This window comes from Periplaneta americana, chromosome 1 (assembly GCF_040183065.1).
Source record: "Periplaneta americana isolate PAMFEO1 chromosome 1, P.americana_PAMFEO1_priV1, whole genome shotgun sequence".
Lineage (NCBI taxonomy): Eukaryota > Metazoa > Arthropoda > Insecta > Blattodea > Blattidae > Periplaneta > Periplaneta americana.
Window position 1 is genome coordinate 4,519,915 of NC_091117.1, and position 23,216 is coordinate 4,543,130.

At 37.8% G+C, this 23,216-nt stretch overlaps 1 protein-coding gene across 4 annotated transcripts in view; it reads left to right on the forward strand.

Annotated features, from left to right (window-relative positions):
- mlt (tubulin folding cofactor E like protein mlt) overlaps positions 1–22,958 on the forward strand; it is a 77,865-nt gene extending 54,907 nt beyond the window's left edge. For 2 of the 4 annotated variants that reach the window (XM_069826651.1, XM_069826575.1), the window contains exons 3-7: positions 581–762; positions 2,426–2,641; positions 4,301–4,520; positions 8,628–8,797; positions 12,277–22,958. In XM_069826651.1, the coding sequence (XP_069682752.1) occupies positions 581–762; positions 2,426–2,641; positions 4,301–4,520; positions 8,628–8,797; positions 12,277–12,598 (1,110 nt within the window). In that variant the 3' untranslated portion in view covers positions 12,599–22,958. The remainder of the gene's footprint in view (positions 1–580; positions 763–2,425; positions 2,642–4,300; positions 4,521–8,627; positions 8,798–12,276) is intronic. The other 2 variants (XM_069826733.1, XM_069826814.1) reach the window with 2 other exon arrangements.
- Positions 22,959–23,216: the final 258 nt, after the last annotated feature.

Below are 23,216 nucleotides of genomic sequence, written 5' to 3' on the forward strand. Positions count from 1 at the left end.
CTTTGGTGTGAGTCATACATAAAAAATTATTACGTGCAATCCGCCAATGTGCTTTCTATGGATTACGCGTTGTATGTTTTTATGCATATTTGTTTGCGAGAATAGTTTTTGTATTTCGTATGTTAAAAGAACTCACAGAATGAGAGCGTAAGAATGTAACAAGTGTCCATTTTAATTTATATTAAAAATACAAAATGGTTAAAAATCCTAGACTACCATTTTATTGACGACCCAACAATGATTAGTTTTGTTCTCAGACAGTACATACATGCTTAAAAAAAAGACAGATTTTTCTTTAAGTTTGCATTGCATTTAGAAGTGAAAATGTTACAATACATTTTGGAGCATCACAATATAAACATAACAGGTTAGCAGCCTTGTAATTAAGAAACTGTACCGTTACATATATTATCGAAAGGTTTTGGAACGGTTTAGCTAGAGTAAACTAGGCCAGTAGGCTGCAATGCATCCAGAGCCTAGAGGCAGATGGACGCTTGTTAAAGAAACAAGGATAGACTGTTTTTATGTGAACTATAGCCAGTACAGTGTGTTATAATTGGCCTCCCTGTTCTGTTCGCAGGTGTTTGACATTCTGAAGCACATGCCCAGAGTGAAATTTGTCAATCTTAGCTTCAATAACCTCACAGAAGAACTCGTCAACTTGGACAACAGAAATCCTTTCCCGTACTTGAAGAATCTTGTACTGAACGCTACACACATCAACTGGAAGAGTGTTCGGGATCTTCTGCAGCTGCTACCAAGGTTTGTTGTTCAGAATCGGTGCACAGAGGTGGCTGGCCAAGAAATGGGGCTGGCGTGCCAATGTCGAGCTATTACACAACGACAAACATAGTTCTCTTTCTCTCTAAATAAAACAGTCCTGCAGTTACAAGTTACGAATAAAATGTTTCTTGAGACTGAGTTAGAATATTTTAGTTGGTGATTGAGTTAGAATATTATAATTGGTGATAAATATAGTGCATATTTTTTGATCTACAATACTATCAGTTTTACTAGATTTTAATAGTATGAAATTATGTTGTGCACTATCTAAAGATTGTATATATTTAGGTATAGTTTCAATTTTGTTCCATAAACGTGAACTACCATGGGGACTATGAAAAAGAAATACGAAAATTAAATATTTTAAATATTATGTTTTATTTAACGACGCTCGCAACTGCAGAGGTTATATCAGCGTCACCGGATGTGCCGGAATTTTGTCCCGCAGGAGTTCTTTTACATGCCAGTAAATCTACTGACATGAGCCTGTCGCATTTAAGCACACTTAAATGCCATCGACCTGGCCCGGGATCGAACCCGCAACCTTGGACATAGAAGGCCAGCGCTATACCAACTCGCCAACCAGGTCAACACGAAAATTAATATTCTGTACTTTTTTTACTGTTTTGGGTAAAATAATATCCGTTAAATATGAAAATTTAAGATCGAACATAAAAAAGGCTTAAGTGCCAAAGAGAAAAACCCTAGAAAACAGAGCTTTCGTGTGCAACTAGTAATGTGTGTGTCCAATGCCTACACACTTCACTTGCGCGATTCGGTTTCCGTATATTGCGGATAGATGGCAGGATTGTGACCTATTTTCAAGTTGCACACCACTTCGTCGGGCCATGCTGTGCATGATGTGTATCTGTGCAGAGTTACTCTGAGTACGCAAATAGAAATGCCGTCAAATGGGGTAACATTGGTTCAATTTTTTTACCATTCCAAAAGTAAACTTTTGTTAATTGATATGTTTGTTAATTTATTTTAATATAGCCTACATCTTGATTACACAACTTTTAACACTATATCACTTCGGAAAACATATTATGTGTCTTTCACGTGTTAAATTTTACATTACTTCGTTGGCCATCTTCAGAACTGGTTGTTGTTGGTCTTGGTGCCTTTTCTTTGTTTTTCCTGTGGGGGGGTGTGGTTGTGTAGTGTAATGTGGAGTCAAAGAGTGTGTGTGTTCTGGAATTGAGTTGTATGTTGAGAATTTCATTTGGATTTTAATACTTGTACAATCTTTTTGCAATCCTTAAAGAATTTATATCCCCGTCCCTTGATTGCTCTGGGATCAATCAACATTGAAATTCATATCTTGGACTAATGATACAGAATGAACACTGGTTCCAGTCGTTATGGGAGAAGAAAGTCATTGCCTGGTACTCATTTATGTTAGAGGCTGATTAGGCCCAGTTACATAATGCAGCTAGAAAGATTGGATCAATAGAAACAATCTATGGTCCCGTCGGAATTCGAACCCGCGACCTTTGACTTTATGGCATAACACCTTAGCCACTGTGACAGTGTCTTTATAAATGTATTATTCCTCCCAGTTTTTGGCCTCAGAACTGATCACAGTTTTCAGTATAGTTAGCACCTTGCAGTTGTTCTGATACAGATGGGTTGCTTGCAGCTTGGAGGAACTACACCTCAGCCTGAACAACTACAGCCACGTGGAGCTGGGCGACGACCTGGACTCACAGAGCTACTGCAATGTCAAGAAGGTGCACTTCACAGGGAACCCCGTCACAACATGGCGGGAGATATGCAAGCTGGGGGTTGCATTCCCCACACTGGAGTCACTAGTGCTGGCTGAGTGCCCCCTGCAGTCACTGGACACATCTTCTAGGTAGGCAGCACGTGTGTCGTGTTCCAAGTAGTGGTGATGGAAAAACATGACGTCAGGAGCATCACATTCCCTGATAAATTGACTCGTAGATACTGAATATGAACAAAATCCGTCCAATAGTTTAGTAGAAATCGCTGTACACAGACAGACTAGTACTAAAATTATTATATTTCATGTACATCATTCCCTGATAAATTGACTCGTAGATACTGAATATGAACAAAATCCGTCCAATAGTTTAGTAGAAATCGCTGTACACAGACAGACTAGTACTAAAATTATTATATTTCACGTACATCATTCCCTGATAAATTGACCCGTAGATACTGAATATGAACAAAATCCGTCCAATAGTTTAGTAGAAATCGCTGTACACAGACAGACTAGTACTAAAATTATTATATTTCATGTACATCATTCCCTGATAAATTGACTCGTAGATACTGAATATGAACAAAATCCGTCCAATAGTTTAGTAGAAATCGCTGTACACAGACAGACTAGTACTAAAATTATTATATTTCACGTACATCATTCCCTGATAAATTGACTCGTAGATACTGAATATGAACAAAATCCGTCCAATAGTTTAGTAGAAATCGCTGTACACAGACAGACTAGTACTAAAATTATTATATTTCATGTACATCATTCCCTGATAAATTGACTCGTAGATACTGAATATGAACAAAATCCGTCCAATAGTTTAGTAGAAATCGCTGTACACAGACAGACTAGTACTAAAATTATTATATTTCATGTACATCATTCCCTGATAAATTGACTCGTAGATACTGAATATGAACAAAATCCGTCCAATAGTTTAGTAGAAATCGCTGTACACAGACAGACTAGTACTAAAATTATTATATTTCATGTACATCATTCCCTGATAAATTGACTCGTAGATACTGAATATGAACAAAATCCGTCCAATAGTTTAGTAGAAATCGCTGTACACAGACAGACTAGTACTAAAATTATTATATTTCATGTACATCATTCCCTGATAAATTGACTCGTAGATACTGAATATGAACAAAATCCGTCCAATAGTTTAGTAGAAATCGCTGTACACAGACAGACTAGTACTAAAATTATTATATTTCACGTACATCATTCCCTGATAAATTGACTCGTAGATACTGAATATGAACAAAATCCGTCCAATAGTTTAGTAGAAATCGCTGTACACAGACAGACTAGTACTAAAATTATTATATTTCATGTACATCATTCCCTGATAAATTGACTCGTAGATACTGAATATGAGCAAAATCCGTCCAATAGTTTAGTAGAAATCGCTGTACACAGACAGACTAGTACTAAAATTATTATATTTCATGTACATCATTCCCTGATAAATTGACTCGTAGATACTGAATATGAACAAAATCCGTCCAATAGTTTAGTAGAAATCGCTGTACACAGACAGACTAGTACTAAAATTATTATATTTCACGTACATCATTCCCTGATAAATTGACTCGTAGATACTGAATATGAACAAAATCCGTCCAATAGTTCAGTAGAAATTTAGAAATCCCTGTATAAAGACTGACAACCCAGCGTACATAAATTATGTTTCTAATATATTTGTCTCCACACTATCACAGTTCCTTCCTCTATGTGTGATGTAACGAGATATGGTGTGTGTAGCAGGAACTCGTCGGAAGCCAATGGCTCGCCGGGAGGCCGCACAGAGAGTGAAAGTGAGTCTAACAGCCCGCCCAGCTTCGCCTCGCCCCACAACTGCTTCAGGAAGCTGAAGTTCCTGAACCTCAACAGCACTCTGTTGGCCACGTGGGATGATGTAGAACGGCTCAGCAGGTTCCCTGCTCTGCAATGTCTACGACTTCAGGGCTGCCCGCTCTTTGAGGTGAGTTATACTCCACATCTATGTTGATTTTGGTAGGAAGGGAAGGTATGCAGTATATCATGCTTTACTGCTTTATTAAGGAGTGTGTGAAATGAAAATTAAGCCTTGCTAATTGTCGTACATCTGTCGTTGTGGCCTTCTGAAGCAGTAGCCACTGCTTTCATAGTAAAAATTTTATCATCCTTTAAAATCCATTCATTTAGGTTGGGTATGAACCCTTGAACCTCGGACTCAGCGCCTAAAATAGTAACCTTGAAAGTAGTGGGGGGATAAATCGTAAAACAGCGAACATCAGTAGGGGAAGTTATCCCCACCCTCGCCACTCGGCACCTCGCTCACCTACTGTCACCCCGCTTTGGTGGATCATTGCCTACCGCCTCGCACGTATTTCGTATTTTACAACACAACACAATACAACCAAATTAATGTGCATCAGACAAAAACCACATACGTACTAAGACATATCCAACAACACACATTACATTTCTGCAATACGTTATGGCAGTTCCCTTAAACATAAATAGATTCATATGATGAAAGAGTAATGGAACGGAGAAAAATTCTCTCCGGCGCCGGTGTGGCTTAGTGGATAAAGTATCAGCACGTAGAGCTGAAAACTGGTTCAAATTCCGGCGCCGGAGAGAATTTTTCTCCATTCCATTACTCTTTCATCGTATAATGACGCAGAATATCTGCATGGAAATATCATATGTACTTCGGTACATTAAAATAATATATATAAATACATTCATTTTCCCTTCTACCACCAACTCGCCTCGGTAGCCGAGAGGTCTAAAGCGTGACCAAAAAGTGTGCGTGCGTTTCGTTAGGAAAATCAACGGATCGAATACTACCCTCCACAAAGTCGTAAGAAAAAAAAAGAATGAGACATAAAGCAAGGAAGAGAGAAGGAGAGGCTGGAGAGGGAAACAACACGAAGTTCCTCTTTTACTTCGTAGATGCCGCATTCACTCTTTTTGTTCCACTTTCCGCCACTAGATGTCACCCCACCCTAAACTCCTATTTCCACTGTTTCCTGCTAGAGTGTGTGGTGAGCTTGTAGGGCAGTAGCGTCAGAGTTGTAAGCTCCAAAACCGGTTGTGGAGCTAGATCGGAGCTTGAACTTGCTTATGTCTGTGGAAACACCGGAGCATGCAACCAGTCTAGTGGAGTGCTCCGCTCCGTTTAGTCCCTGTCCGACATCGCTGTTGTAGGGGAAAAGTGGAAAGGGGTCGTGGGCGGAGCTTAGCGTTCGCTGTTTTACGGTTTGCCCTTGTGGGGCAACAACTGTAGTCGACAAATCACAGCCTAGCTTTACTTCTTTATTCATATCAGTATCTCTTCATGTAGACGCAAAAATATAAAGAATCGTTTTCGACATCTGTTTTTAAGAAATTTAAAAGTATTTTGTGCTGTATGAAGGATATACCAGCATGTAGGATACGTCACCCAGTTTCAGGAATGTAACTACAATTGTGTTGGTTTGAATGTTTTATTTTTGTTTCGATTTACAAATAGAGAGTCTGAGTCAATGATAAGATAATTAAGGTGTTCTCTCGAACAAGAACTTAACTGCAAAATCTTTATTTCGAGATACAGAACATGAAACATTTTAGATCTAGTACATCAGGATTAAGCAGAACGACATTCAAATGTTTCTAGAGGGTGCTATGTTTGTTGAGAGAAATGAAGGAGTTGTGTTATTAAGGGTTCATTATATCCTGCTTAGGCTTTGGACAATGAAAATAGTCAGCCAGGTTATGTCCTAAAAAGTTAACACGGTAAAGAAGTTGTAAGTTAATCAGTGATTATATAAGTGTGTTAAAAGTGTAGGCCTATATAGAACAATGAAGATAAAATTTCAATTTAAAAATCACAGGAGAACAACGTGGGGTTAAGCAGCAGGCTACTTTCTCAGAGCTTGAAAACAAAGCAAATAAAGGTACGGTCACACATCGCTACTTTTGCAGCACAACTTTTGTACTGCAGCTGCAAAAGTTGCTTGTCATGTTCACACGCAAGCCAAAAGTAGCATGCTGCATGCTACTTTTCGTGTTGCGCAACCCGAGTGCTGCAAAAGTTGCAACTGGAGGTTGCGAGTCTGTTCACACGCAAGGCGCTACTTTTGCAGCCGCAGTCATGCTGCAGGTTTCCATCTGCGTGTTGACTTCTCAATATACATTTTGTGTTATGTTCGCATTATTAAGAAACTCATGCGAAAGCTTACTTATCTATTATTTGCTTTTCTGTCGTATCTAGTATTCAGAAATTTGTATTATTTGCCTCAGACAGGCTCATGTCAGTAGATTTACTGGCATGTAAAAGAACTCCTGCCGACAAAGTATTATTATTATTATTATTATTATTATTATTATTATTATTATTATACCTTCCTGGCGGCCGGGTAGCTCAGTTGGTAGAGCAGCTGGCTACGGACTGAAAGGTCCGGGGTTCGATCCCAGGTGGTGACAAACTTTCAGAACGGCCCCGAGGTTCACTCAGCCTCCTATAAAATTGAGTACCGGGTCTTTCCCGGGGGTAAAAGGCGGTCAAAGCGTGGTGCTGACCACACCACCTCATTCTAGTGCCGAGGTCATGGAAAGCATGGGGCTCTACCTCCATGCCCCCTAAGTGCCTTCATGGCATGCTACGGGGATACCTTTACCTTTACCTTTACTATGAAGCTTTTAAAAACGCCTATATACTTAAATGATAACCAACAGCATATTCACGTAATCAATGTTGGCAACCCTCCTGTTTGGAAAAAAAAAAAAGAATTATATCATCAGCAATTATGCTCAGACTGTGTTGTGTATTTAATAACTATTACAAATAATTTATTTTCATCACATTTAACATTAAAATATATCCAAACAATAAAAGTATCATTGGCACATTTGGGTGGTAACACTGGTTGCAACCGCAGCAAAAGTTTCAACAAAACCGATATCAAAAATGCTGCGGCTGCAACCCTGAGAACCCTGTTCACACGTCGCTACTTTTAAGCTGCACGCAGCATGGAAAAGTAGCGGGCAGCAGGTTCGGCAGCCGCTACTTTTCGGGTTGCACCATTGTTCACACTTCGCAGTACGAGAGTTGCGCAGTTTTGTGTACTGCAGCGCTGCAAAAGTAGTGATGTGTGACCGTACCTTAAAGCTCGTGTCGAAAGAAATGGGTTTGTGGAAGACATGCCTATCTGTATTAGCAGGTTCATGGCTTTGGGTATATTTCTTCATATATATTATTTTAATGTACCGAAGTACATATGATATTTCCATGCAGATATTCTGCGTCATCATACAATGAAAGAGTAATGGAACGGAGAAAAATTCTCTCCGGCACCGGGATTTGAACCCGGGTTTTCAGCTCTACGTGCTGATGCTTTATCCATATACATCTATGACGTAGTGCAGAGGGCGGCCACTAGAGGGAACCCAAGAGTTGGAACTTAATCAGAAACAATTCTTCTGGCGCCGGGGTGGTATCCGGTGTGGCTTAGTGGATAAAGCATCAGCACGTAGAGCTGAAAACCCGGGTTCAAATCCCGGCGCAGGAGAGAATTTTTCTCCGTTCCATTACTCTTTCATCGTATATTTCTTCATGTTCATAATTTCACTGTAATTCTGTACCTATGTTCCTTTGCTTACTTATTATTTTCAAGAATTTTAGCTGTAAAATGTGAAAAATACACCTTTTAACTACCATCAAACTTTCCATAAAAGAAATTAGCCATCCAAAATGCAGCAGAATGTTAATTTCTAGCATTAAAAAGGCTATAAAATGCTAACTTTAATAAAGCCAGTGCTAAATGTTTAATTTTAAGTTGTTTAAATCTATCAACTCTACTAACAATACAGTGCTTGGTGTTTTATTTATTAAAATAAATAGGCCAGGAGGTCTGCTGCTGCAGCTTCGTGCTTACTAATTCATTGATGTAGAAAAATTACTATGTACAAAGCATAGATCTGATGATATGTTTGCAGCACTGACAGTCTTGTGTCACTTGACACTCTTTCAAAGTACGCAGGCTGTTCAGAGTTGGTGAAGCAGTGTGACCTTCTCAAGTCCTGCGGGGATTGAAGCATGTCCTTTGCTTGTTTGTTCAAGTACCCTCAAGAGTACACAGAGCATGAACGCCGTCAACTCCTCATTGCACGGCTCCCCAACGTGCAGACATTGAACGGAGGTGGCCTGATAGGAGAGGAGGAACGGGAAGATGCAGAACGAGCCTTCATCCGATATTACATGGACAAGCCAGAGTCCGACCGACCGGAGAGGTGAGTTGAGTCACTGGTAGACTGCAGAGGGATGAGCTGAGTCAAAGTCAGACTGTGGAAATGTGAGTTGAGTCAAAATCAGAATGTAGAAAAATGAGTTGAGTCGCTGGAAGACTGCAGAAAGGTGAGTTGAGTCACTAGCAGACTCCAGGAAGGTGAACCGAGTCAAAGTCAGACTGTAGAAAGATGAGTTGAGTCAAAATCAGACTGTAGAAAAATGAGTTGAGTCGCTGGAAGACTGCAGAAAGGTGAGTTGAGTCACTAGCAGACTCCAGGAAGGTGAACCGAGTCAAAGTCAGACTGTAGAAAGATGAGTTGAGTCAAAATCAGACTGTAGAAAAATGAGTTGAGTCGCTGGATGACTGCAGAAAGGTGAGTTGAGTCACTAGCAGACTCCAGGAAGGTGAACCGAGTCAAAGTCAGACTGTAGAAAGATGAGTTGAGTCAAAATCAGACTGTAGAAAAATGAGTTGAGTCGCTGGATGACTGCAGAAAGGTGAGTTGAGTCACTAGCAGACTCCAGGAAGGTGAACCGAGTCAAAGTCAGACTGTAGAAAGATGAGTTGAGTCAAAATCAGACTGTAGAAAAATGAGTTGAGTCGCTGGAAGACTGCAGAAAGCTGAGTTGAGTCACTAGCAGACTCCAGGAAGGTGAACCGAGTCAAAGTCAGTCTGTAGAAAGATGAGTTGAGTCAAAATCAGACTGTAGAAAAATGAGTTGAGTCGCTGGATGACTGCAGAAAGGTGAGTTGAGTCACTAGCAGACTCCAGGAAGGTGAACCGAGTCAAAGTCAGACTGTAGAAAGATGAGTTGAGTCAAAATCAGACTGTAGAAAAATGAGTTGAGTTGCTGGAAGACTGCAGAGATGAGTTGAGTCAAAATCAGACTGTAGAAAAATGAGTTGAGTCGCTGGAAGACTGCAGAAAGGTGAGTTGAGTCAAAATCAGACTGTAGAAAGATGAGTTGAGTCACTGGCAGACTGCAGAAAGGTGAACTGAGTCAAAGTCAGACTGTAGAAAAATGAGTTGAGTCGCTGGAAGACTACAGAAAGGTAAGTTGAGTCACTACCAGACTCCACGGAGGTGAACCGAGTCAAAGTCATACTGCAGAGAGTTGAGTTGAGTCACTGACAGACTGCAGAGATGAGTTGAGTCAAAATCAGACTGCAGAGAGATGAGTTGAGTCACTGACAGACTGCAGAGAGGTGAGTTGAATCAAAGTCAGACTGCAGAGAGGTGAGTTGAATCAAAGTCAGACTCCAGAGAGATGAGTTGAATCAAAGTCATACTGCAGAGAGATGAGTTGAATCAAAGTCAGACTCCAGAGAGATGAGTTGAATCAAAATCATACTGCAGAGAGATGACTTGAGTCAAAGACAGACTGCAGAAAGTGAGTCACTGTCACACGCAGAAACTCGTACATTTTTTTCGTGATAGATGTAGGAAATATCTGTCTTTGGTTAGAGTAGTGACATAACCAGGGAAATTTTCACGTTGTGTATGACATAAAAGTGTAATATAATAATGGTGAAAAATCTTAGTTTTCTCAGAAAAAATAATAGTTTATAGTACAAGAAAGTAAAATAATTAAATTTTATCTGCACGTGAAAAGTTTAGCTCCCGAGGTGAAGCCAAGGGTGATAATTTCTATGAGTTCGTAAAATCTGTTCACTCTCGTGTGCTATACAATATCTTATCCATTACTGGTACCTAAATTTAATTTTAAATTGTACGCCTTTTCTTTGTAATGTGTTGCTAACACCATTTTAATTGATGCTAAGTAACCCAGTAGTTGATACAGCGTCGTTAAATAACAGATAAAAAATAAATTTAATTAAGTAAAACAATTAATTAGTATATATTATTTTAATGTACCGAAGTACATATGATATTTCCATGCAGATATTCTGCGTCATCATACGATGAAAAAGTAATGGAACGGAGAAAAGTTCTCTACGGCGCCGGGATTTGAACCCGGGTTTTCAGCTCTACGTGCTCATGCTTTATCCACTAAGCCACACCGGATACAACTCCGACGCCGGTTAGAATCGTCTCAGATTAAGCTCCAACTCTTGGGTTCCCTCTAGTGGCCGCCCTCTGTACTACGTCATAGATGTCTGTGAACGTAGGACTGAAGTCCACACATGTGCTGAGGTGCACTCGTTATGAGTGACTAGTTGGCCGGGATCCGACGGAATAAGCGCCGTCTTAAATCACGAAGTGATTTACGCATATCATATATATAAATTATTTTAATGTACCGAAGTACATATGATATTTCCATGCAGATATTCTGCGTCATCATACGATGAAAGAGTAATGGAACGGAGAAAAATTCTCTCCGGCGCCAGGATTTGAACCCGGGTTTTCAGCTCTACGTGCTGATGCTTTATCCACTAAGCCACACCGGATACAACTCCCAGCGCCGGAGAGAATTTTTCTCCGTTCCATTACTCTTTCATCGTAATTAATTAGTGGCTTCAAAATTAGGCAAACATAATTTCGAGTAAAATTGATTCTGAACATATAAATGACATTTTTTTTCTCTTGGTGTTTAAAATACGTATTAAGTGTAGAAAACGAATAAACGAAAAATGTATAACTGAAATAAATTCACGTGGAAAGTATAGAAGCTTTGCCAGGACCTCAGAAAAAAATGAATAAGTGTGAAAAAGTATTGTCTCTCACCAGAACATAGTACGAAATGGAGAGGAGGAAAAATTCAAATATCTTGGAGCAACAGTAACAAATATAAATGATATTCGGGAGGAAATTAAACACAGAATAAATATGGGAAATGCCTGTTATTATTCGGTTGAGAAGCTTTTATCATCCAGTCTGTTGTCAAAAAATCTGAAAGTTAGAATTTATAAAACAGTTATATTACCGGTTGTTCTTTATGGTTGTGAAACTTGGACTCTCACTTTGAGAGAGGAACAGACGTTAAGAGTGTTTGAGAATAAGGTGCTTAGGAAAATATTTGTGGCTAAGAGGGATGAAGTTACAGGAGAATGGAGAAAGTTACACAACACAGAACTGCACGCATTGTATTCTTCACCTGACATAATTAGGAACATTGAATTCAGACGTTTGAGATGGGAAGGGCATATAGCACGTATGGGCGAATCCAGAAATGCATATAGAGTGTTAGTTGGGAGGCCGGAGGGAAAAAGACCTTTGGGGAGGCTGAGACTTAGATCGGAGGATAATATTAAAATGGATTTGAGGGAGGTGGGATATGATGATAGAGACTGGATTAATCTTGCTCAGGATAGGGACCGATGGCGGGCTTATGTGAGGGCGGCAATGAACCTGCGGGTTCTTTGAAAGTCATAAGTAAGTGTAAAACATGTAAGAAGTTTTACTGTATAAGAAAATCTGTTACTGTCATAACACAGCATGGAAAGTGCACCAATATTTACTCTGGTTGTGATCAGTCCTATTCGTGACTGTGTAAGCTGACGTGTGCCGTGTTCCAGGTATGCAGACCTCGTCTCAGTGCACGGGAAGCTGGATCCCCTGGTGCATGTAGACCTGAGTCCCGAGAAGAGGGTCAAGGTGCGATTCACATTCGGGGAGGCCACCGAAGTGCGAAGCGTGGTTGTCTACCAGACAGTGCAGGAGCTGAAGCAGAAGCTGGAGTCCTTCGCAGGGATCCCCGCGTCTCGCATGAGGTTGTTCTACGTGGACCAGGACATGAAGGACATAACGGGTCCTGAGGAAATGCGGTACCCCAACAAACAGCTGTACAGCTACAACATTTCCAGTGGGGACGAGATCATTGTGGACTCTAAACAGTAGAGACTGTGACATCTTCCATGAGCCTGGAGCAGAGCCGGTGTAAGTCTTTGTGCAGCTGAGTTATTTGTTATGTTGGGATTACGGTAGAGATCAAGCTTCCATACTAACAGCTGATTGGACAAGAAGACCCGCGTAGCATGTCGAGAGTAGCAAGCACGGACGTAGATGTGCCATTTCTTGTGTGACTGCTCTCTCTTTGACACAGAAATGGCTGTGGAAGCATTCCGCGCCAACACTGCCCATTTTACGTGTAATGAACGATCTAGAAGGTTCTGTGTCCAGAATTCTTCCTGATAATTTCATTAAAAGACTTTGTTTCAATCCGTGGCAATGCAGTTTCCTCCTAATACTCCAGTTGGTAACTTCTGAATAACTGATGTTCTTTTATTTTGAGTTAATGCCTTTTCAAGGTTGTGTATCTGGCAAGTGTTGGTTGCTTAGTTTCTGATGCCAGTTGTCTTTGGTAGATCTTTAGTTGTGGTTTACATAAGGAACAGATTTTGGAAGACATCCTTTCCAATGGGGATGCACAATAAGCTTTTAGGCTGACGTGCAGGAGGTCTTTAAGGGTCGATTTCTAAAACGAGGTGTAGACTACGGCCATGGCTTTAAACCGCGTTTGGATTTATAAAACGAGATCTTTTTCATTTTTCTGAGCCACGGCTCGAAACCATGGTCTGAAGCAGAGACCACGGCTGGGGTAGGTTTAAAACCAGGCTTGACGTATGCAAGATCGGCTGGATGATTATCAAAGGAAAATTTGTCTCTACGCGTATTTAAACCCCGGATTAGAGTTATGAGAGAGAGGAATAAACCTTCGTAACTACATAACGACGATCATTTCAGGCCATTATTTCGATTTTCGAAGGAATCAACGCAAAATTTAGCAAGAATGCTAAATAATAATCTGCAAAGAAATGCAAGAGGCGGGTTGACAATTATTTTACACCTTATTGTTGTTTGGAGGGAAGTAAGATGTAATATTTTGTATTAATTATACCTTCATGCCTATAAGACAATATAACCTAATTCTTAGTCTTCACAATAGTTTCGGACATTTTATTCAATACTCGAAAATGATGTGGGCCTACAAGAATATGAAGCAGACGTGATTTTTGTCTTCTTATTTTAAGTTTTATGCTACTGGGGCTTTCCACGTAGTACTAGCCTATTATATGTGAAAACAGAACCATGCTACATTTTAGTTTCAATTGAAATTTTACCCGGTAATTCAGTTAATATTTAGATTATTCATTCAGATAGTTAATGTTGGTAGTAATTATGAACAAATGATAAACTACGACATAAACACTCGATTTGTGCTAATTATTTGGGCAATATCATTCTGGTACCTAAAAATCCGTTCCTTATTAAATACTAACTACCGGTAATGCTAGTATTTTAAACGCACATATATTTTTCAAATTATGGAACAACTGGATAATACGCACGGCAGACCAATATCGATAGTCGACTCTACTCGCTGGCCACTAGTCACCGGGCCGTACCGAGCCCTATCAAACAAAATATAATCGAAATGGTGGTAGTCAAATTCGCGACTATATTCTTAAATAATTCACTCCATTAGTCAAGTTCAAGGTTTTATGTAGTACAACGGCGGTTTTTTTAATGCATTAAATGAAAATGAAGATGCAATAAGATAATAAATTAGGTTATCACAAGGAAATTAACAGGAAAAAAGGCGTGTTTCACGGAATACAATTAAAATGACAGAAAGTAAATTTCCGGTTAATGTTCGCCAAAGCGTAAAGTTCGTAATTATGACGGCGTTGCTGTTTTATTTCTGGCCTATAGAAAAATACCTAGCCTTTTACGAAAAAAAAATTTAAGGACCATGAAATTATTCACCGCTTTCATTATAGGCCTATTATTTTTTAACAATATTACGAATCAAAAACTGTCATATTATATAATTTTAACTACTACATGGACGAACCAAATCAAGCTAACCTAACCTAACCTAACCAAAGCTAACCTAACCTAACCAAAGCTAACCTAACCTAACCTAACCAAAGCTAAGCTAACCTAACCAAAACTAATCTAACCTAACCAAAGCTAATTTAACCTAACCTAAGCTAACCTAACCTAAGCTAACCTAACCAAAGCTAACCTAACCTAACCTAACCGAAGCTAAGCTAACCTAACCAAAACTAATCTAACCTAACCAAAGCTAATTTAACCTAACCTAAGCTAAGCTAATCTAAGCTAAGCTAACCTAACATAACATAACCTTCGTAAATGCAAGGCCTGTAACCGGAGCAAGAAGGGATCTCAATCATTTAATCTGCAAGTACACGCAAAAATAAATTCAAGTAAGGATCACGCTCCCACTGCATGAGAGGTCCGCGCATGCGCTACAGCAAAACTGTTTCTGTCCCGAGCCTCTCATCTAAGGCACTCGTCATAATTTACTCGCAATATTTACGCAAATACACATTGTCGCTAACAGTGGTGCTATCTCTCAATAATGTTCAGAACGAAGGAGGTAGACAGAGAGAGAAAAAATTTCTCCCACCAACTACGCCACACACCAACGTCACGTTCTTATGTTGGTGACATTGTGTATTTACTTAAATTTGGTGCTAAACGTAACGGCACGGTTCAAAGTGACCGTGCTAATTCTCCAGTATAGCGAAAAATATTAATTCCGATGTTAATTTCTTTCCAATATCGACTGTTTACAAGAATAAAAATCGATTCTAAGCTGTGTTGCCATATACAAAACCCACGAACCTTGCTTTCTTCTCAGGCAGCGTCTCGACTTCGCATAAGGATTCAGACCTTGATCACGGTTTAAAAGCCAAGGTTTGGAACCACGATTTCATCCGTGTTTTAGAAATCGACCCTAAGATTCCTTAAAAACGCCCCCTAACCTAACCTAACCTAACCTAATCTGAGGTTTCCATCAGATAAGCAAGAAGAGCAATTGATCCCACGTGATTGATTTACTGTGTAGAAAAGATGCATCCCTTTGGAGCAGACCCACAATTATTCGATCTCAACTCTTATCAGAGATATCACCATGGTAACGATTCTGGAGGCCTCATTGAAACATTGAAATTCATAATTTCACTGGCTCACTCCCTTCTGTGTGCAGCAGTGCATGTGAAGTGCACAAATTGGAAATAGGTTGATGTGCGATTAGTTCAGAAGAGCCGTTGACTTGGTTGTCAGAACTTGGCATTAGAAACCAACCAACCCGGCAGCCACTTTCTAATCCCTCCAGATTTCTTGCCCTCTGCTGACCTTGGCGGTGTGAAGAATTCCGTTTCCGAGGTGTTAGAGAAAAAGTTGTTGCATTCTCGTGCAAGCCGATCACTGCCCAAACATTTCTGTTTGTGACCAGTGATTACATGAACCAGTATTGCTATTAGTTTTAACGTTTGTTGTAAAATATTTATACATACTTTCTTTTTCTGCCCCTCCCTGTGAGCTTGTTACTAACGTGGTGGCGGTGGGCGTCCCAGTCATGAAGCTGCTAAACTCCTGTCGAGTCGAGACTTCAAGCAGAATTTAACTTATTTTCTAGTCTGTCAGTGAAGTTTATAACTGTTAGTTTTTATTTTAATTATTATTATTTTCATTTTTAAAACAATGTTATATATATATGTATTGTTTTTAGATATTTGTTTATGTATAATCTTGACTTTTAAATGACTACAGTAAGAACTCTTCAATTCGAAGTAGCTGGGACCAAAAATTCGGGCTTACAATCAAAAACTAATAGGGAATCATGCAGTAAAAGTTTGTGAACATCCATACAAGCTGTATGAATTACTCATAGAAAATTGTTGTTATGTTACATTAATAATGCCACTGCTGAATTGTGATTAAGGGCCGGTATTATAAATGCCGTTTAAACCTTATGTTCAGTTTAAACTGAAGTTTTTCATTCTGCTTCGTATTATAAACCTTAAGTACCAGTTAATCTTGAGTTAACTTGAGTTTAACTTGATCGGCAGTCCTCTGCCGTTTAAACTGCAGTTCAAGGCTCAACAGTGCAAGATGGTGGTTCCTGCAATACACATGGATATTGCAGATGTTTTCCAAGAACTTATGAGTGATCATTATTACTGAACGACCACGGCGGCCAAGAATTTTTCGAAATAGAGTGCGCCACTTTCAAATATACATAAATGAACATAAGTTTTAAAACAGATTGAGGCTTTCGAAGCAGACAGTCCTAACCTTCAGAATTAGGCTTATAGTCCTAACTTTGTTTCGAAAAATTGAAATTCCGATACAACCTGCAACAGAAAAATGAGAAAGTTAAAAAATATGTGTTTTAGGGGTTGAATTTAAAGATTACTTGAAAAGATAAATGATTTATTTTTTATTTTTGAAAACATTCTGTTGAATCTCTGCATCAATTACTAGTTGCACTGCACTATTTTTTCTCTGGAAGTCTTAGGCATCCTGAAAACGATGAAGATTTCGAAGGTGTCCATAAATCTACTATAATAGTACCCAGATCACTGTTTGAGCCGATGTAGACGGCCATGGTGACAGGTTTCACCATTTTACAGTGTCGGAGTTCACATGCTTTGCCACTCTCTTGACTCTGCCGTCTCTTGGACTCCGTAGAGGTGATCTTGGGCTTGTTTTATTCGTCTTGAGATGCTCCTTTCTCCTGTTGTGCTCGTCTCCACTTTTGTATCCCCTCAACTTTCGAATTTCGACGCATTTTGAAACTTTATACATTTTCGCGGTTACTTTTTGAAAGTCGAGGATCTAATTTCTCTGGATCATTTTTCTCTTTTTTTTCCGTTTATTTAGTGCATCTCGTTTCGCTTGATCGATCGACATCTCAAAAGTTCTTATCAGTTTAGCTAACATGGAGTTCTGTGCATAAAATGGCTGTTGGAAGGCAGTTTTCGAGGCATGTTTTGCCTCACCCGTCTCACCAGCCTTGAAGGTCCGACCAGTTTCATGCAGATGTTTACAGTTACATGACTCCTTTATCTACACAGTGGTATACTTTTCGTTTCCTATGTTTACTTATTGAAAAGTTATAAGCAATTCTAATGTAACACTATTTTTAACATCATTACCTATCATCATGCTGAATACAAAAATGTATTCTATGTAAAAAAAAAAAATGGAACAATGAAAAAATCCGAAACTCGTGTCAAATAAATCTGACACAGTTTGTTCAGGAAATTTTAATAATTGTCCTTGCTGGTCTAGTATGGATACCACTGCTAACCATTGAATCTGAGGTTTACGGGTTCAGACCCAACTCAGAGCAGTGGATTTTAAAGGACAATGAAATCTTTAGCATGGCTCCCTGATAGAGCTGCAGGTAATAGTAATATGCGTTACAAGAGCGGTATGTTGAAGTTTTCATGTTCGAGAAAAAGTTTGAAAAAGCGAAACGTAGTTGAGCTATTTTAATTTCCGAGAATTGAAAGAAAACATACCGCTTGTGTATCGTACATTATTTTGTGCGAAGATCGTTTATTACATACCTGAAAGAGGAATTTCTAATTAGTTGCAATGAAATCTCCATCTTGGTTTCTGTTCAATGACGGCAAATTTGCAAAACAAAAATATCTATCTTCAACATTGTTGCTTTAAAATGTTTTCAGTGTTTACTATACTCCAGCAGGCCGTGATATACGTCTGTCTTTTTTTTTCCCTAGTCTATAAATGCGAACTTAAAACAAGCGATAAGGTTATGTAATGATTTATTTTTCATTTTAATATTTCAACAATATTATTTATATAACATATTGTAGTAATAACATCGGCAAGTTTAATTTTGCCGGTCTTGTTGATTTTTTCACGGCTTCCTTAATGTTACTTGCGTCACGAATGCAGTAACTTCAGTGGAGTTGAAGAGTTTACTTAATTTTTGCAAATATTTAAAAACAATAATTAACAGTGCAATTTAGGTGAAATTGCAGTGGTAAGTTTTCAATTTATAATTATTACTATATTGAACGTCTCTAAAAATAATATGTTAAAAGCCTAAAGCAGTAAAATCAATATGTCACTTAAGCGGTAAGAAGAGGGAAATTGTTATGTGTGTTAGGTTGGGGATACTGAATGTGGAATTTTAGACTTTCCGCGGATTGGTTTTGTGCGGAAACCAAGCAAATATGCACGATCTCGCACAAAATTTGTTAGCCATTTCTTGCCCATGTTGACTTTCGATGCAGAATAGTTCTGCAATTGAAACATTGTTATATAAAATAGTATCTACTACGGCTGTCAGATTTGCGTATAAAATACGTGTTAAGTTTAGCTGTATTTGTAATTTAACGAACCCGGGTTCTAAACCAGGAAATAGTAATGGTTTGCATTATACGCTATTTTGAATTAAGCAATTTCGAAATGAAGAGTTTTTACTATAAAATTATTATAATTAATTGCATCCGTTCAGATGTGTATTGAGGCAAGTTTCTAGCAAGACTGAAGAAAGGTAATTGATTCTTCCAGCCACCTGTAAGTCGGCCTCTTTCGATGTTTGAATGCACAACGTATCTTGGAACACCATTGAAGAAGCCTTAAGCTGTGTATGACGTAGTTCCGTTCACAAGTACGTGAATCACTGCACGCTGTTTTATACTGAACGTATCTCTCACTAAGGAACAGACATAGAGACGCATTCAGGGTTATTTGTTCTTGTTACACAGATTAAATGTTAAAGTAAACAAGTTACAGTTTTGCAGGAACGAGGTGCCGTTTTCAAAGATTGTGAGAAGAGTAGGTTGAGATCTTAAGATCTGTTGTAACTTGCACATGTGTGACAAGTTCTGTGTTGAATAGTCATTGTTTAGGAAATCACTGTATCATGTAAATAACAACTTAATATCGAACAAATTTTCAGTTACTGTTACGATTTCTTTTATCAACAAGTGAGAATAATACAGGGTGTTATTAAGGGGAGAAGATGGTATTTTTTGGTGAAAAATGAGTAAATTTAAAAAAAAAAATTCTTTAAAATAACATTTTGTGGGTATTTGTGCCCTTATCGGATGTTGAGACGCCATTTTTAAACTTCCTACGTTATGGATTTTTAAATCACTCGCCCACATTTATTGTTGTTTCCGGTAAATTAAATTTTCAAAAAATATTTTTTCTTTAAAATACCCTTTGATATGTGTGGAATGCATTGCATAACATTTTGTGGGTATTTGTGCCCTTATCAGATGTTGAGACGCCATTTTTAAACTTTCAGCGCTATGGATTTTTAAATCACACGCCCCCTTTTATCGGTTTCCAGTAACTTTATTTTTATTTTTTGCTACATTGCCAGACAAAAATAGATATAATTTCTGAACTATTAAAGATACATGCATGAAATTTAGAACACACATTCTTTAGACTATTAGGAAACTTTTCTCTGTAACAGAATTTTGTTAATTGATTTCATTTTAAAAATACGTCCGTTTGTTTGCAAGAAAGAAAATCAGAAAATTGTTATTAAATTTTAATTGTTTATTTTACAAACGTAGGGACTAATATCAAAATTCTGTTACAGACAGTTTGTAGAACATGCTTTTGGAAATACATTGCAAAAAACTGTTTGAATCTATCTTCAAAAACGGTTTAGATATATCGGTTTTAGTACAATCCTGCATTGGGTATATTTTTTTCAAATTTGGACCCCAAATATTTTTTTTTTTTTTCAAAATATTTTTATTTGGTTGAGTTGCCACAGCTATGAGCTCTCTACATACAAAAAATTAATATTTTACACCAAATAGGACAAAAGTTTTAAAAAATACCATCCTCTCCCCTTAAAAAATCAGGACATTTTTTTAAAAGCCATGAAGTGGCTAAAATAATGCTTCTTAACATAAAAATGAAAACATAATTTCACTCACAAAAATGGTGTTTATACAGTCAGGTCTCAGAAAACGATTTTCTAGTTACTTGATAAATGATACCACAAGACAGAAAGTGGCGCTAATCTCATGTCACAAACAAGTTCTGCAAAACAAAATATTTTACTATGCAACTACTGCTGTACATTTTATTTGCCAAAGTCCAGAGTGACTAAATGTGCAAATCATTGTGATGAACATGGTTGTTGAATGAGGAATGTGACATTATGATTTACTGCTGACTTCTATTTTCAGGCAACTTACACAAAATATGGTACAATTATTCACAAGTTTCATGGTATTTGATAACAGATGTTCACTTGTTTTAAAATGTAGTTATGTATGGTGCAACTTTTATTAAGTTTTATTTATTAGGTCATTCCATGTGAAGCACCACAATTTTAAAGTCGTTTTTTTATGAATTCTGACAAATTATAATTAATTTTATGGTTATAGGCGTACAACAATCAAACATTCGAGATTTTTAAATTTAAAGAATGGATGAAATTAAATGTCTTGAATTTATAATTTCTGTGGTTGGCTAAACTGTGTTGTGCAATTCACCATGCTTTTGTTTTGAAGACAGCCATTGTTTTTTGTTTAATATTGGAGGGAATTATATATTCGTCATGGGTTCTCCAGTTTTTTTGGTAAATATATTACCGTAATCACATTTGCTTTAGCATAGTTTATAGGTGTTAATGTCATAATCGTCACACAAAACATGAATAATAATGTTTTTCATACATTTAGAATAATAATTTAGTATTACATATATATCACTTTATATAAAAATTATGTATATGCAGATATTATGGTATGTGATCAAAAAGTTCACACAATGTCACAACCGCCACAAAGCAGTCATAACCATCACATACATAAGAAGGTATTCAGAACTTGAGCATCATATCTACATATGAGCCCCTATGCATTGCTATCTAATGTATCAGGAAAAAAAAAAGTTGATATTACTTATTCCAAAACCTCACAGAAATCTTATCTTAACCTCTTCCCTTACTATTTATTTTACCAGTTTTGTGAAAAAAAGTGTCATTTTTTTTATTTTCGTAAAGAGTTCATTTAATATTGCAGAATCACTGTACATCAGTAATTTTCTTACATACTTAAAAATCACTATGAAGTAGACAATGAGACTCAAACGAGTTAACCCAGGTTAATAAATTTTGACGCATGTTAGCAACCCGAGTTAACTCGGGATATTAAGGGACGTGGTTAAAGAACTCTTGTGGGAACTTGATGTCATGAAATGGTCACAACCGTCACAAAAAAAAGAAAAGTATGTTTCGTAGGATCAACAGTCTCTATCATAATGTTCTTTTAGAGATTATGCAGTACTTCTATAAATACTGTAGAAATAAATTTTGAACATATAGTTCTATTACTAAAGAATATCTTCTTTCGTGGATTATAGTACCACTGTCACAACCGTCACAATGGAATGACCTTAGACAAGGATACACTTTATCTCCCACTCTTTGTAATATTTATATTTCATTAGGAGAAAGACGTTACTTGGGATAAAAAGTGTGTAAGTCCACGACTGTCTCTAATCAATAGGTAAATGTGGTGCTGCTTTCGATCACCAGATTCATGGGCAGTGTCACTTGCATAGATTTCACAATGAGGTTGATAATAAATAGCAAGATGGTGTAATCAATTATGGAAGGGGAAACTGGAGTAACTCGCGAAAACATGTCCCAAACACCATCTTTCTCTATCACAAATTTAACTTAAACTCATTGAGGTTCGAACTCAGGTCTGACATGGAAAATCAACACTAACGCACACCTGGCTAAAAGCCACTGAATGTTTTGTAATGTTGATCACTTTCCGATTGACATCACAATCGAAAATAAATCAAGTTCTGAACTCCAGGTATGTACCTATAATTTTATCCCAGAATTCTGTTGTTGAAATATATAATTTGATGAATTTATACTCCGTGAGTAGCTACTTTATTAAGTTTTGGCATCTTTTATTTATTTTATATATCAAGAAAATGACTGAAAAGATGAGATGCTTCATTATGGGTGGGTATGAGGTGAAAGTTGGAATCATGAAGTGCCCTTAATAATTTGTTGTGGATATCCTAATAGAAATAAAGAGCAACTTAAATGTCACGTGGCACGAAGAGATCAAGACTGTTACTGGGATTTCCCTCCCACCTCACAAACTCATCCCCAGGCTACGTCACTGCAGTGATTCACGTACTTTCTGCCCTTGAAAGAGCGGATTTGAATTTATCACATGTTCTACTTAATGAAATATTTTGTTGTATTAATTGTTTTCATTATAACACCACGCACTTAAAATGTTAGTAATTGTGTACAGTTGGTTGTCCTCTTTCTTGTAATTCCAGTCTGTGTATATAAAGTGAGCCTTAAAAGTGACAGAGAAAGAAGCCATTTCAAGCTGGACAAGACTGTACTTAGTACTATGCAATGTAGATAACATAATTGGAGATTATACGGAAGTTTACATTACGATTGTTGTGTTTCTTTTGTTTCTGCACCACCATATCCATTACTACTAGAATGGGGCCAATGAAATGTGCAAGTCCTGCTTTTGTTTACATTTCCATAGCAACCCTACCATGCTTCCAAATCTAATAATCCCTTGATTTTTTTCCATTTTTTCACGTTACATTTCAGTGTGATCTTGTTTTATGAAAGGTTTTTTGATGGCATTTTCCAAGGCTACACAACCATTGAAACATACGTTAAATTATTATGGTGAGAGAT